Raw genomic sequence first — 14,931 nt, forward strand, 5'->3', positions numbered from 1 at the left:
CAAGACCGAAACTTCATCAAGTGGAGATCTGCTTATGACGACGCCTACCCTTTGGAGGCCTATCCCAATGAGACGATAATTTTTGCCCATTTTATCGAGCGAGGTCTTGCATTGCTAACCTCAGATTTCTTCTGAGGTTTACTGGATTATTGTAAGTTGGAGTTGGTTCATTTAAACCCCAATGGGATCTTCCATGTGGCAATCTTCGTGCATTTTTGTGAGGTTTTTCTAGGAATCAAACCCCACTTTCAGCTTTTTTGGAAGTTTTTCTAGGTGAAACCGCAACCCAAGACAGAGCACACAACCCTTGTTAGTGGTGCAGGAATCTAGATGCGGCAGACGATGAGTGATCAATATTTGGACTATGAACTCATAGATTCTAATGCAGAGCGGAAGGAAAGATGGTGCTACATTGGCAACCACGGTCCTCAACTACCCAAGTTAACAGGTCACAGGCCTATATGGAACAACCATTGGTTGGATGAACCAAACACTTCAGAGTGCATGCAAGTACCCAATCTGATGAAGTAGATAGCAGATCTGAAGAAACAGGATCTGACTGGTCTTGGAGTCGCCTTCAGCTTTATGAAGTGACGGATTCAACCTCTGCAGCAGCACTGCCATATAGGCTACGAGTACACTGGCCCGACTGATCCGTTGAGATTTTCTGCAGACGACATCATCACTGACGAGACCATGGTCAGGCTGGGCCGCATGTTCGAGAATGTGAACAGGATCTCCACTATTGTGCAGTAATTTAGCGCCTTGCACCCACCCAAGCCTGTAAGTGCTCATGGCCGCAGCCCCTGAGTGCTTATTGTCTCTTGCTTTCTTGCTAAATTGTTGTCGTTCACACGAAGATGTTGCTTTGTACTACTTACTCCTCCTCCTCCCAGTTCAGAAGTTGCCTCTGATGCTACCCTTTGCATGATTACGTTGGTGGATGTGAGGGCTGATGAAGAAGAGGGGGAAGAAGTAGTCGAGTCCTCCAACGGCACCAGCTCTAACGCCGCTGAGCAATTTGAGGTCAAGGCCCGGCCGACTGTTAAAGCTAGTGCCTCATCCAGGGCTGGTAAACTTTCTGCGACAGAAGCCTTGGGACTAACAATCCCGCCACCACCAAAGAAACCTTGATTCGTTGTGGCAAAGTGGATCGTGAAGAAGTCTATGGCTGCTCAGGATACCCCGCCCAAGGTAATTACCTTTGAGGAGGGTCAAGACCTCGAGTACCACTCTTTGCCGAAGAATGTTTCCAACATCACCATCGTGTCTACTCTGGATGACACTACAGGTGATTGAGCTGGTGATGGATGCGAAAAGGCAGCTGCTTTGGCTGCTCAAGACAAGTCGCCGGTGACTGATGAGGTAATTGAGGTTGACGACGATCCGTCACCCCACGATGCTATTGATGACCATCCATATGGTCAAACCGTGGATCCTACTGGTGCAAAAACAACTCAAGGATCGGAGGAAGTACCGCAAGCTAGTCAAGATCCCATTGAGGATGTGCAGACCGCACCCAAGGTACCTTCCCCGAGCGTCAAGCCCTTGCGCTTAATGGGAGAGCCCAAACTAAAGCTGAAAAGATCATCCAGGTAATCCTGGTTCTCCTGAGACTACTTATTATAGCGCGTTGTCTTTGCTACTCAACTTTATGAGTTCTTGCTTTTTGTAGGAAATCCTCGGACATGGAATTGTCACGGCCTTGCAAAAAATCCAGTACTGATGGCCTTGGCCTCTCAGCAAAAAATCTTGCCTTGGCGCCGCCAACCCCTATGCCCCAAGAGCATCCTGAAGAGATAACGATTACAACGAGTGTTGTAGCCAGTGTGGCTGCATTAATACACAAGGTAGTCGAGTCAATGGCGAGTGTAGAAGTGCCAGCCCCCGAGCCATTGCCCAAAGACCCAGTGACTACTCCTGGCATTGTGGCATCTCCTGTAGCCCCCGAGCCAGTTGTAGAAATTGAAGCGGCATCATCTCTAGAGGCCATGGCAACGGAAACTTCCATGGCTGGACCATCAAGTAGTTTTGCCTTGGTGTCACAGGAAGAAATTCGTGCAGAATCTGGAGCTGATAAGAATATCCGTCTGGAGGACATCCAATTGATCGACGACCCTCTACTGAACCCAGAAATGGTGGCACTGATGAGGGAGTCGCATTGTCGCCTGGGCAATTATATGCAGGTATATCTTCTTTCCCTTGACTTATTTTTGGTATTTGATAGTTTTGTACCCATGAACTGACATGAGTACTAATTTGGTGCTACAGAATATCATTGAATGTTTCCGCCGCAAGCCGCAAATGCTTGAAGGATATGGAGATACAGTACTTTGTGCGGAGGTGCTGGAGGAAGAGCTTGCCAAAGAAAAAGTGTACTCCTCGCACCTCCTTATGAAGTTTGATGGGATGACCGCCGAGTACCGCAATCGCATCCAAGAGATTACTGAACAAAAGAACCATCTTGTTTGGCAGAAAAGATCCTTGAGCCAGAAAGTAAAAGGTAATCCTTTACTCTTGCAACTTGTGTGTGTTGATTCTGCCTTGTAGTCTTTGACCCTTTTTGTACATGAATGTATAGCTTTGAAGAAGGCCAAGAAGGGTCTCCAGGCGCATGTCATGGATTGGCAGAACGCTTATTACCGTGTGGCTAACCAGCATGACAAGCTTGTTCTTCACGTTGAGAAGCTGGAGAATCACCTTGAGAAGGAGAAGAAAATGCGCAAGGACGGCGAAGCTGACTTGGTCCAAGCCATGGAGACTTTGAAGAACCGTGAGGCAGAGGTGGAAACTGCATCTTTTACTTTGAAGAAAATTTGTGAAGCCACCTAGCCCATTGCGGATATGATAGAACCTACAGTTGAAGGTGTGGAGCCGCGTCCTTTGTCAGAAATACTCAAAGATGTGCCAGACAAGCTGACCAGCTATATCCAGAAGATGGCGAAGTTGATCTCCTAACAAGTGCTGAGCTTCGTGAAGTCGTTCTACCCGGGAGCCAATTTGACACCCATTGCTGAAGGCGTGGCGAACGACTAGACTACTTCTGGATGTAGTTGATGACCACCCATTGCTCAAGGTCTAGTTGAAGGCTTCATTAGACCTTAATCATCATTTGATTAGGCTAACATTAGTAGACTCTAAATATTGCAGGAGATGACCACCATTGCTGAAGAGGTGGCCAAACGACTAGACCTTGAGTAATTCTGCATGTAAACAAACATTATTATTGTAATGAACAAATAGTAATGTTTGTGATGTAATATAACTAAGTCTTTGTGCAATATTTATCGCTTTGCAACTTGTTTGTGTGTGCATCCTACAAGCAATTCTGAGTTGTACTCATGTAATTGATGTAGGTTGTTGTACACAAGGCTACTAATGTTAGCCTAATCAAATGCTAATATAAACTATTTGTAGTCAAGCTCTCCATATTCAGAGTGCAAGTATTCAGGTTATTTGGGTAGTAGATCTCTGGATGAGTAGTCTCTTCGAGAATTCTTAAATAGGGCCCATCGTTTTACAATCCGTATGGGTTGTATCGACGTATGCTCATAAAAACCCGAAACTACAGACTTATTCTTACAAGCTGCGGCTAGACATAATTGTCTAGATAGTGGTTGATTATGTAGTTAAATAACCCCTGAGTATATGTAGACTTGTTTTTACAAGTCAAGGTGTGGCGATGTGGCCCAAGGAGCTGAATAGCTCATGGTGATATTGCGGACTTGTCATTACAAGCCATGATTGGACAATTTTACCCAATGAGCTGAATAGCTCATTAGAATTTTGCAGACTTGTTATTACAAGTTGCGATTGGGCAATTTTTCCTAGGGAGCTGAATAGCTTATTAGGAGTACTACGAACTTGCTTCTACAAGCTGTGATGAGGTAGAAATACGTAGTCGAATTATGACAAAAATATAACTACTTTATTGAATTGTAAATCTAGAACTAGGGCCGATTAGCTGATTACATGAATATGGAACTCTAAATTAAGGATAAAATCGATAGAGTTGCTCGATGTTCCACGAGTTGTTGATGTCTTCACTAGAGGGGTATTGTACCTGATATGATCTAGGTCCAGTGACCTTGGAGATGATGAAAGGCCCCTCCCATGGTGAGTGGAGCTTGTGCAACTCCTTGGTGTTGAATACGACGAAGGACCATGTTGCCTATGTTGAATGATTGTTCCTTGATATTTTCGTCATGGTAGCGGCGAAGGCTATTGAGGTATATTGCAGACTGGACGAGTTTCACTTCTGTGCAGTGAGCTTCTTCAAGGCTGTCAATGTCTAGACACCTTGTTTCTTCTGCTGCGCCTTACTCATACTGCTTGACTGTTGGGGACTTCCACATGACGTCAGCAAGCAACACAACTTCAGATCCGTAAACGAGAAAGTAGAACGATTACCCTGTAGGCTTGCATGGTTGGGTACGTAGCCCCCAGAGTACATTGGGTAGCTCCTTGAGCCACTTGCCTCCCTTGGTATTGAAGTTGTTGTGCAGCCTTTTCTTGAGAGCGTTCAGAACCTTAACGTTGGCACGCTCAACCTGGCTGTTGGCCTGCAGATGAGTGACAGGGACATACCGGACATTGATGCCACTATTCTCGTGGTATACCTTGAACTCATGATTGTTGAAGTTTGAACTCAGGTCCATAATTATGCAATTGGAGAAGTCGTAACGATGAACAAGCTCGTTGAGAAAGTCGAGTACTCTAACTGCTTTGGGGCAGGTGACTGGCTTCACCTCAATCCACTTGGTAAACTTGTTGATGGCCACCAGAATTCGGTTGAACCCTCCCGGCACAGTTGGTAGAGGGCCAATAATGTCAAGCCCCTAGCATGCCAACGGCTAAGATGGTGGTGTGGTGATCAGCTTGTAGGCAGGGACGTGGTGCTGCTTGGTGAAGAATTAGCATCCTTGACATTAGCGAACTAGTTCCTCGATGTCAGTGAGAGCTGTAGGCCAATAGAACCCTGATCTAAAAGCTTTGCCACCCATTGTCCGTAAGGATGCATGGTTGCTGCAGATTCCTTTGTGTATCTCCTCCAGGATATCCTTACCATCTTGTCGTGAGATGCACTTCATGAGCACCCCTGATGATACACCTCTTCTGTATAGCTTGTCTCTGACTAGAACATAATTCTTACTGCGTCGTGAGACTTGCTCTGCTTCCTTCTTTTCTGGAGGTAGCTTGTGCTCTTTGATGTAGTCAATGAAGGGCGCCGTCCAGTCTACGTTGATCATCATGACCTCCCTGTCGTACATACATCTATGTTTCCACCAGAAGGTTTGGACACCCAAATATGAGGTTGGACACCGAGACACATCTGACATGGAGACCATGGCGCAGGACGGCGTAGTCTACATGGAAAGACAGAAACTAGTCGAGGATTAGGAAAGTACTCGTTGTAATAGGGTAGGCTTCTTCTAGTCGTATCTGACTAGTATTCTTATAACCAAACGACCTGTAACCCTACCCCCAACTATATAAGGCGAGGCAGGGACCCCCTCCAAAGAAATTCAATCCAACCAACACACAGGACATAGGGTATTACGGAATTTAGTTACCCGAACCTGTCTAAATCGTGTGTCTGCATTTACCTTTAAGTTCCTGATCTTGATGAGCCCTGCCAACCAAAACACTACCTTGGGCACCCCCCTCGGTAGGTTGTCAGGTCCAAACACTAACAGCTGGTGTGCCAGGTAGGGGATCTCGCTGAGAATCCACTGGCGAACTCGATGGCAGAAGTCAACATCAAGCCAATCGTCGCGTTTGAAGCAGGCGTGACGTTCATCTTCGGCTCTTGGGTTTGCATCGCAGACGGCGCTGGAAATTTCCACCGCCACATTGTGTCGGCCCCGGAGAAGAAGCAACGAACCATGAAACTTTAGCGGCAAGTTCTGGAGGATCCCATCAAGAATTTCGGCGAATTTTTAATTTCCGACCTAGTTAGAGGCTTGGGGATGAGTCTGAGGACAAATCGACTTCTTCCACCGATCGGATTGACTTGCACGAGCCGGCGCATATGCCAATGTACGAGTTGAATTACCATCAAAGTCGATTTCCGTTTGGATTCCACAACACGACCATTGTTTATCAGGCATTCCTGTTCATATCACAATCCGATACGGATACGATCGAGGACCTCGACTACTACTCGAATCCAGACGAGAAGACTCCTTTATCAGGTCCACAGCAGGGCTTGGTAATCATATCAACTCCGCAAGGCAGATTCATCTACTGACCCAACATGAAGCCACACGCTCTTGCCAAGGACGAAGATTTGCACCTCATCGCCTACCTCGACAGTTTCCTGTACCAGGAGGGAGCTCCTTTGTCACCCATCTACGAGGAAGGCAGCACCACAGAGGTCATCACTTCAAGCTCGGGAAGCTACTCTCCAGAGTGAGAACTCTTCATCATCGTTGCTGGAGAAGAGGAAAAAGAAGAAGAGCGACGAGATAAAAACCCGCGACATGAGCATCACCTGGATGACGTCTCGTAGGATGAGCTCACCGCCAATATTATGGGAGAAGAGTCCGAAGCTCAAAAAACTCGACGACAAGAAAGAAACGCTGCAAGAGCAAAGCATCGCCACCACCTTGCAGCGGATCTACCAATCCAGAACCTGGATATTGCCTTTGAAGCAGTTAAAACGCATCACCATCGTACTCCCCTGGCTACCATCGCGTCTATTGATCTCATCACCCACGCGATGCCCTAGAACAAGTACACTAGACAATTGGCTGAACTGGTGGAACTCGTGTACGAACAACTCAATCAGCAGAATCCGATACAGTGAGTCTAACGCTCCGCATCCTAGCAAATTCAACATGGCAGCAACCATAGAGACCCTCGGTCTAGACCAAGTCAACTCGAAGGCACCAGACCAAGCCAAGCTAGAGCTGAAGATAATTGGGCAAGACCCTCGGGAGGCTGTGGCCACAGTGGGGCTAACCCAGAGCCTGAACACCCATTAGGAGACCTTCTCAGCAAGATCAACGCCAGCCGCGACGCGCGTACCATCATCGAGGGATGGCGCCGTGAGCGCGAGCAAGAAGTCGAACACCCAAGGGATGATACTGACGGATTCACCTTCTCTGAGGAGGATAATTCTACCCAAGAAGTTCAAACCCCCAGGCATAACCAAGTATGATGGCAAGCAAGACCTGGTTCGATGGCTCCGGTGCTACTCGCTGTCAGTACAATAAGTTGGGGGAAACAACGACACCAAAGTCATCTACTTCCCCATCTGCATGGAGGCGGCGCCACTCATATGGCTCGAATTATTGGATAAGAACTCCATCAACCCATGGAAGGACCTCAAGGTGGCATTCACCAACAACTACGCGGGGGCAATGCAACGTTCTAGCAACAAGATCAACTTGTCCCAAGCCAAGCAACAAGAAGGCGAGACCTTGCGGAGCTACTTACATTGCTTCTTCGATAAGAAGGCCACAATCGTGGATGGCATGGAGTGCCACGTCATTGACTACTTCCAAAATAACCTCTGCGACCGCTGGATGTTTCAAGACTTTGGCAGAAAACGCCCCGCTAATATCAAATCTCTTAAGATCATGGCACACACATAGGCAGATGAAGGAGATAGGGAGATCGAAAGGTTTGAGTCCAATCAGAATAAGGGCTAGAACAACAACAATTAGAACAATGGCCAACACAACGACAAGAACCGCAATGATCACCCCAACAATGACAACTAAAATAACTACTCGGGAAGTCAGAACCGCAAGTGCAAGCCAGACAATACTGTCGTGGCAATCTCGTAGTCGTCCAAGAAAGGTGGTGGCAAGAACGAAGACATGCCCTTGTTTAACGAGCTCCTAAAGAAACAGTTCTTATGGCACCATACCACAAGCACTCTGCGTTAGATTGTTTCAGTCTACGTAGAGTCATGAAGGACCTGCTAGAACCATCTGACACCAAAGACAATTACAAGGCCAACGAAGACGAAGACAATGGTGATAATGGCAAGTTCTAGAACCCATCCAACACCATCAACGTCATCTTCGACGGAACCCTGGGTACTACTACTAAGCGGTCCCAGAAGCTCATTCTTCGAGAAATAATGTCTATTGAACCTGCGGAGCCAATGTTCCACAAATGGTCTGAGGTGCCAATTACCTTCTTCAGGAAGGACCAATGGACTAGTTTCTTAGACCTAGGACAGTATCCCCTCGTCCTAGACCTGGTTGTCGCTGGCTCTAGACTTACAAAAGTACTCATCGATGGTGGCAGCGGTGTCAACGTTCTGTTCGCCAAGACACTAAAGAAGATGGGCCTCAACGTCATCGATATGCTCACCCTGACGAACTCTTTGTTCTATGGGATCATCCCGGGCAACGCGGTTGTACCCCTCGGATAAGTGGTTTTGCCAATTTCCTTTGGGACCAAAGAACACTACCGAACAGAATACATCCGGTTCGAGGTGGCGGATTTTGAAACATCATACCACACCATCCTCTAAAGACCAACATTGGCCAAATTTATGGCCATCCCGCACTACGTGTACTTAGTACTCAAGATGTCGGGACCTAAGGGAGTACTTTCCCTGCGCGGAGACTTGAAGAGGTCGTACGACTGCAACACAGAAGCCGTGGAGCTAGCAACAACTACTTAAGTACCAAACTTTATGATGCAAGTCTTCACTGCATCCAAGAAGCTGTCCCCGTCAGAGCTCGAGATTCTAGAAAAGAAGTTTAGGGCAACTAAGGTCAAGCCGACAAGTGGAGTAGACGTCAAAGCCATTGACCTTGAGACTGGTGATAGCTCCAAGACAACCCTAATTGGCACAGGGCTGGATTCTAAATAGGAAAGCGTGCTTGTCAGCTTCCTCCGGGCCAACCGAGACATCTTCGCGTGGAAACCAACGGACATGCCAGTGGTACCCGGGGAGTTGATTGAGCACTCACTCAATGCAAATCTAAAAGCCACACCATAAAGGTAACGCCTACGATGATTCGCCCAAGATAGAAGGGAAACTATCAAGAAAGAGCTAGCCAAATTACTCGCGGTGGGCTTCATAAAAGAAGTCTATCATCTAGAGTGGCTCGCCAATCCTATCCTGGTGTGAAAGAAAAACAACAATGAGTGGAGGATGTGTGTCGACTATACAGACCTCAACAAGCACTGTCCAAAGGATCCCTTCGGGCGCCCTAGGATTGATCAAGTCATCGACTTCACAGCTGCATGCGCCCTTCCCTGTTTCCTCAATTACTATTCGGGGTATCACCAGATAGCTCTCAAGGTGGAAGACCAGAGACCACGTTCATCACACCATACAGAGCTTTCTGCTACACAATAATGTCTTTTGGATTGAAGAACGCAGACGCTACTTATCAACAGGCAATCCAAGAGTGCTTCCAGAAACAGCTACACCGCAATGTCGAAGCGTACGTGGATGACGTGGTCATAAAGACTAGAAATCCTAACAATTTGATTGCTGACCTGGAAGAGACCTTCGCCAGCCTGCGAGAATTCCAGTGGAAGCTAAACTCGACAAAGTGCATCTTTGGCGTGCCGTTCGGGAAACTACTCGATTTCCTTATCAGTTATCGAGGAATTGAGGTGAATCCAGACAAAATCTCCGCCATCACAGATATACATGCCCCATCAGGCATCAAGGATGTCCAGAAGCTGACCGGATGCATGACGGCCCTCAACAGATTCATCGCAAGGCTTTGAGAACGGGGCCTACCCTTCTTCAAACTACTCAAGCGGCAAGCCAAGTTTTAAAAGACCGAGGAGGCAGATCAAGCCCTACAACAATTGAAGAACTTCCTATCAAAGCCACCGGTCCTCATGGCGCTAAACCTCAACGAAGACTTGTTGGTTTACATCGTCGTGACTACTCACGTTGTCAGCATGACGTGGCAAGAAAGAGGCAGAGCAAGTCTCATGGTGCAATAAGAACTATTTTCTAATTGGAGACAAGATTTACAGAAGAGGCGCATCGTCAGGAGTGCTCATGAAGTGTGTTTCACGGTAAGACGACAAGGACATATTGGAGGAGATCCACAAAGGCATTTGCGGCAACCACACGTCCTCACGCACAATCATGGGTAAAGCTTTCAGATCAGGATTCTATTGGCCTAAAGCTCTCATTGATGCTGAGGAACTAGTCCGCTGATGCTAAGGGTGCCAATTCTTCGCCAAGCAACAATGCGTCCCTACCTAGAAACTGATCACCATACCACCCTCTTGGCCGTTTGCATGCTGGGGCTCGACATGATTGGCCCACTGCCTATGGCGCCTGGAGGATTCAACCGAGTACTGGTGGCAATTGACAAGTTTACGAAATGGATCGAGGTGAAGCCAGCAACCTACCCCAAGACAGATATAGTACTCAACTTCCTTGATGAAATTGTCCACCACTACGGGTTCCCCAATCGCATTATCGTAGACATGGGCTCCAACTTCAACAATCATGAGTTTTGGGAATATTGCGAGAACAACGGGATCGACGTCCAATACGTCTATGTCACTTATCCGCGGGACAATTGCTAGGTTGAGCGTGCCAACGGGATGGTACTAGAAGCTCTCAAAAAAAAGTTGCATGACATCTCAAACAACAAAGGAGGCAAGTGGCTCAAAGAACTACCCAATGTTATCTAGAGCCTTCGTACCTAGCCGTGCAAGCCTACAGGGCAATCGCCCTACTTCCTGGTCTATGGATCTAAAGCCGTGCTACCTGCCGATGTCATATGAAAACCTCCAACAGTCGAGCAGTATGAGGAAGGTGCAGTAGAGAAACAAGACGTCTATATTTAGATAGCCTCGAAGAAGCCTGTTATGCAGCACTTGTCCAGTCCGCAAGGTATCTGGAAGGGATCCGCCGCTACCATGATCGCAACATCAAAGAACATTCATTCAATGTAGACGATATGGTCTTGAAGCGTATCCAAGACACCAAGAGGCCGCACAAGCTAAACTCACCATCGGAAGGACTGCTCGTCATCTCCAAGGTCACTGGATCTGGGTCGTATAGGTTCCAATATCTCTCCGGTGAAGATGTCGATAACTCGTGGAACATTGAGCATCTATGTCATTTTTATCCATAAATTAGATTTACAATTTATGTAATCGGCCATTGGCCTTAGATGTATTTACAATTCAATAAAGCAAAGTTTGTTTTTGGCATAATTTGACTACTTATTTTTGTTTCACCACGGCTTGCAAAGCAAGTTTGCAGTATTCATCCTGAGTTATTCAACTCAATGGATAAAATTATCCAATTGTGGCTTGCAAACCAAGTCTGCAGTAAATTTCATGAGTTAGTTAACTCATTGGACAAATCTGTCCCTTGGCAGCTTGCAAAAAAGAAGCCATCAGTACCTCAGGAGTTAATTAACTACCTAAGTGACTATTCACCAGACAAATATGTCTAGTTCTGGCTTGTAAAACCAAGTCTGCAGTTCCAGGCTTTCCAGAGCATAACATCAACACAACTCAAAGAGGTTGTAAAGATAGGCTCTAGTCGTCGAAACGCTGAAGAGACTACTCACCCAGTAGTCTACTATATAGATAGCTCAAGTACTCGTGCTCCACAAAAGGACACACGTCCTAAGTACTCTACAATGTGCATCTGATGAGGCCCACAAAAGAAGCCTTGTGCGCAGACACTCACATTAATCGTACGAGCAACGATCAGATTTAATTGTAAGAGGCACTAAAATTAACAAGTCGCAAAGCAAGAAAATAGTTGCATAAAGACTTCAACATATTACAAGAATTAACTATTGTTCTTTATACAAATACTAATATTTGTTCATCTCCATATCTACTCAAGGTCTAGCTGCTTGGCTACTTCTTCAGTGATAAGATCCATCTCCCGCATAAGCTCCTTGAATTGCTCGTCCAAGTAGTCTGACACCATCCCTTCAACAACAGGTTGTAAATTTACCCGTGGATAGAAAGACTTCACAAAGCTCAAGACCTGCTGGGAGATAGATTTCACCATCTTCTGAATATAGCTAGAAATCTTTTCTAGCGCATCCTTGAGTATCTCTGATAGCGGACGAGGCTCTACACCTTCAGCTAGGTGCTCTATCATATCCGCAATCGGCTGGGCGGCCTCACAAATCTTACTTAGGGTGAATGTAGCAATTTTCGCCTTAGCCTCGCGATCTTTGATGGTCTCCATGGCAGTTTCAAGATCAACCTCGCCATCCTCATGCATCTTCTTCTCCTTCTCTAGGTTATGCTCCGATTTCTCAACTTGCAAGACAAGTTTGTCGTGCTGGTCAGTCACACGATAGAATGCATTGGTCCAATCGGTGGATTTCTCCTAGAGTTCTTTATTTGACTTCTCAAGCTCTGCACATTAAGGCAGTAGAGGGTTAGTACCACAAGTAGAATCAGTATTCGGAAAGCAGCAAGAATAACAATTACCTTTAATTTGTTGGTTCAAGGACTTGTTGCATCCGCTGAGTCGGTCTTTCTCTTATTCAAGTTGCAAGATGCGATTCCGATATTCAGTGGCAGCTCCATCATTAATCGATAAAAGTGCTCCCTCTCCTTAGCAAGTTCTTTTTCAAGGGCCTCAGAACGAAGAACAGTGTCCCCATATCCTTCAAGCATCTAGGATTTGTGGTGGGAGCGCTTGATGACATCCTGCAACACACACAATAGGTACTCGTATTAGTACACGAGTACAAGTTACAAGGCAACTATCAACAAATCAAGTCAAAAAGAAAATACCTCTGCATAATTGCTGATAGGGTGGTGCATCTCCATCATTCCAGTGGCCATGTCCATATTCAACAAGGGGTCGTCGATTAGTTGGATTTCTTCAAGACGGATTTCTTCGGCTGACAGAGGATCCGCACGAGCTTTAGAATCCATTGTGCTTTGCGGAACCATGTCAAGGTTTGTCGACGGACCTGGCTCGGAGGACGCGTCGGCGGCCATGACTTCCAAAACTGTCACCGCTTCAATTTCCACCTCTGGCTCGGGGGCTACGAGAGTAGCCACGGTACCAGAAGTCGTCGTCGCCACTTCTTTGAGTACTTGTTGCTTGGTGGCTAGCGGCACAACATCAGTTGATGATGCCAACACCTCATGCTTAAGAGCCACCATAGCAAACGTAGCCCTTGGAGTAGACGGCTTCTCCACAATTTGCTCCTGCGGCGGAAGGACTGCTTGAGCTTGGATGATGTCTTGAACTGAGTGGTTGCTACCATCAGTCACAGGATTGGAGTCAGGCCTAGCCAAATCTATGTCTGACGATTTCCTGCATAAGGGCACATATTTCTATCACAAGCAACTTACTTTCGAATCATAATAAGTACTCGAAAGAGCAATAGAGGATACCTTGAAGATCTCCTTAGTTTCAATTTTGGTTCTCCCATCAGGTGCAGTTGCTTAATAGCTGGAGACGGTGCCTTTGGCTCAGCCTGAGAAGTTGCAGCCTGATCTTGGCTAGCCTTAGTTACCGCCCCCGCTGTTGATATCATCTATGCGCTAGCAGGGTTCACCGCATCTCTAGAGGAGTTTTCATTGCTAACAACAGACTCTGGATCATCTTCAACATCGATCACCTCCTCGGTGATCGACGACTTGTCCTGAGCAGCCAAGGCAGCTGCCTTCTCAGTTTCCGTCACCAGCTCGAGTACCTGCAAACCACCAATGTCATCTTGAGTAGACACGGTGGTGACATTGTAAACATGCTTTGGGAGTACATGATACCCAGGATCTTGTCCTTCCTCATAGGTAAATTACCTTGGGAGGCACATCATCCGCAGTGACGGATTTCTTCACGACCCGCTATGCAAGGGCAGTCTATTTCTTCTTTGGTGGTGGATGGATCACGACTTCAAGTTCATTTGTGGCTGAGCATTTATTTGCTACGGAGGAAGATCCGGCATTAACTGAGCCAGGCCTTGACTTCGTATCGATCCGCGACATCAGAACTAGTGCCGCTGGAGAACTCGACTACCTCCTCCTCCTGGTCATTGCCTCTCATGACTTCCCGCGTAATAAAGTGAGGATCGGCTTCACAGACATCTTCAGATCCGAGAGGAGGAGGAGCAGAGAAATACAAAGCCACATCTTCCTGCAAAATGAGATAAATAAGTTGACTAGTACATTCAAAATAAGTACTTGGGGGGGCCACGGTCACGAGTACTTACAGGCTTTGATGGGTGTGAGGTGTTGAGTTCCCGCACAATAGTGGGGATCCCACCGACATTCTTGAACATCCGTTTGAGCCTAACCATGATCTCATATGTGCTAATTTCATCAAGAGAAAATCTGGATGGATCGTTGAGACCAGTGTATTCATAGCCATAGTGGCATCGCTGCAGCAAAGGTTGGATTCGGCGCTTCATAAAGCTAAAGGCTACTCCAATTCCAGTGAGCCCTTCTTGTTTCAACTTGGCAATTCTATCCATAAGTTTGGGTTGGAGGCAATCTTCATGTTTCGGTTCATCAAGCCACCGGTTGTTCCAAGACGGGCGGTGTCCTGTAAGCTTGGGTAGTTTCGGATCATGGTTGTCAATGTAACACCATTTTTCCTTCCACCCAGCATTGGAGTCTATCAACTCGTAATTCAAATACAGGCTGCTTACTGTCTCCCGCATCTGAATTCTGGCGCCTCCAACCAACAATATGTGTTCCCTCGAGGGTTTGGCTTCACACGGAAAAACTTTCGGAATAACTGAAAGTGCGGCCTGGTCCCTAGAAAAGCTTCACAGAAGTGGATGAAAATAGCAGTATGGAAAATTCTATTAGGATTCAGATGCACTAACTCCAACTTGTAGTAATCAAGATGACCCCAGAAGAAATCATAGGTGGGCAATCCAAGGCCTCGTCCCCCAACCTCTGACTAGGTCAGAGATTGAAAATTTATCGAAATTTTTGACGGGGTCTTCCACCGCTTCAGGCTGGAGCTTGACGGTTGAGGACTTC

General features: G+C 46.6%; 1 protein-coding gene across 1 annotated transcript; it reads right to left on the reverse strand.

Annotated features, from left to right (window-relative positions):
• Positions 1 to 4,319: 4,319 nt before the first annotated feature.
• LOC117835318 (uncharacterized) lies at positions 4,320 to 5,003 on the reverse strand. Its single transcript, XM_034714676.1, has 4 exons — positions 4,938 to 5,003; positions 4,620 to 4,838; positions 4,478 to 4,562; positions 4,320 to 4,375 (listed from the first exon to the last, which is right to left on the reverse strand). The coding sequence occupies exons 1-4, from the start codon at positions 5,001 to 5,003 to the stop codon at positions 4,320 to 4,322; spliced, it is 426 nt and encodes a 141-aa protein (XP_034570567.1).
• Between the last annotated feature and the right edge of the window lie 9,928 nt (positions 5,004 to 14,931).

The sequence above is a fragment of the Setaria viridis genome, chromosome 9 (genome assembly GCF_005286985.2).
Source record: "Setaria viridis chromosome 9, Setaria_viridis_v4.0, whole genome shotgun sequence".
NCBI lineage: Eukaryota > Viridiplantae > Streptophyta > Magnoliopsida > Poales > Poaceae > Setaria > Setaria viridis.

Excerpts from the sequence above, each read along its gene's own strand:
- LOC117835318 (XM_034714676.1), bottom strand. The coding sequence starts at position 5,003 with ATGGGTGGCAAAGCTTTTAGATCAGGGTTCTATTGGCCTACAGCTCTC. Across the intron at positions 4,839-4,937 it reads TCACTGACATCGAGGAACTA|GGGCTTGACATTATTGGCCC; the intron begins GTTCGCTAATGT and ends TTGGCATGCTAG. Across the intron at positions 4,376-4,477 it reads CAACTTCAATACCAAGGGAG|TTGTGTTGCTTGCTGACGTC; the intron begins GCAAGTGGCTCA and ends ACGGATCTGAAG.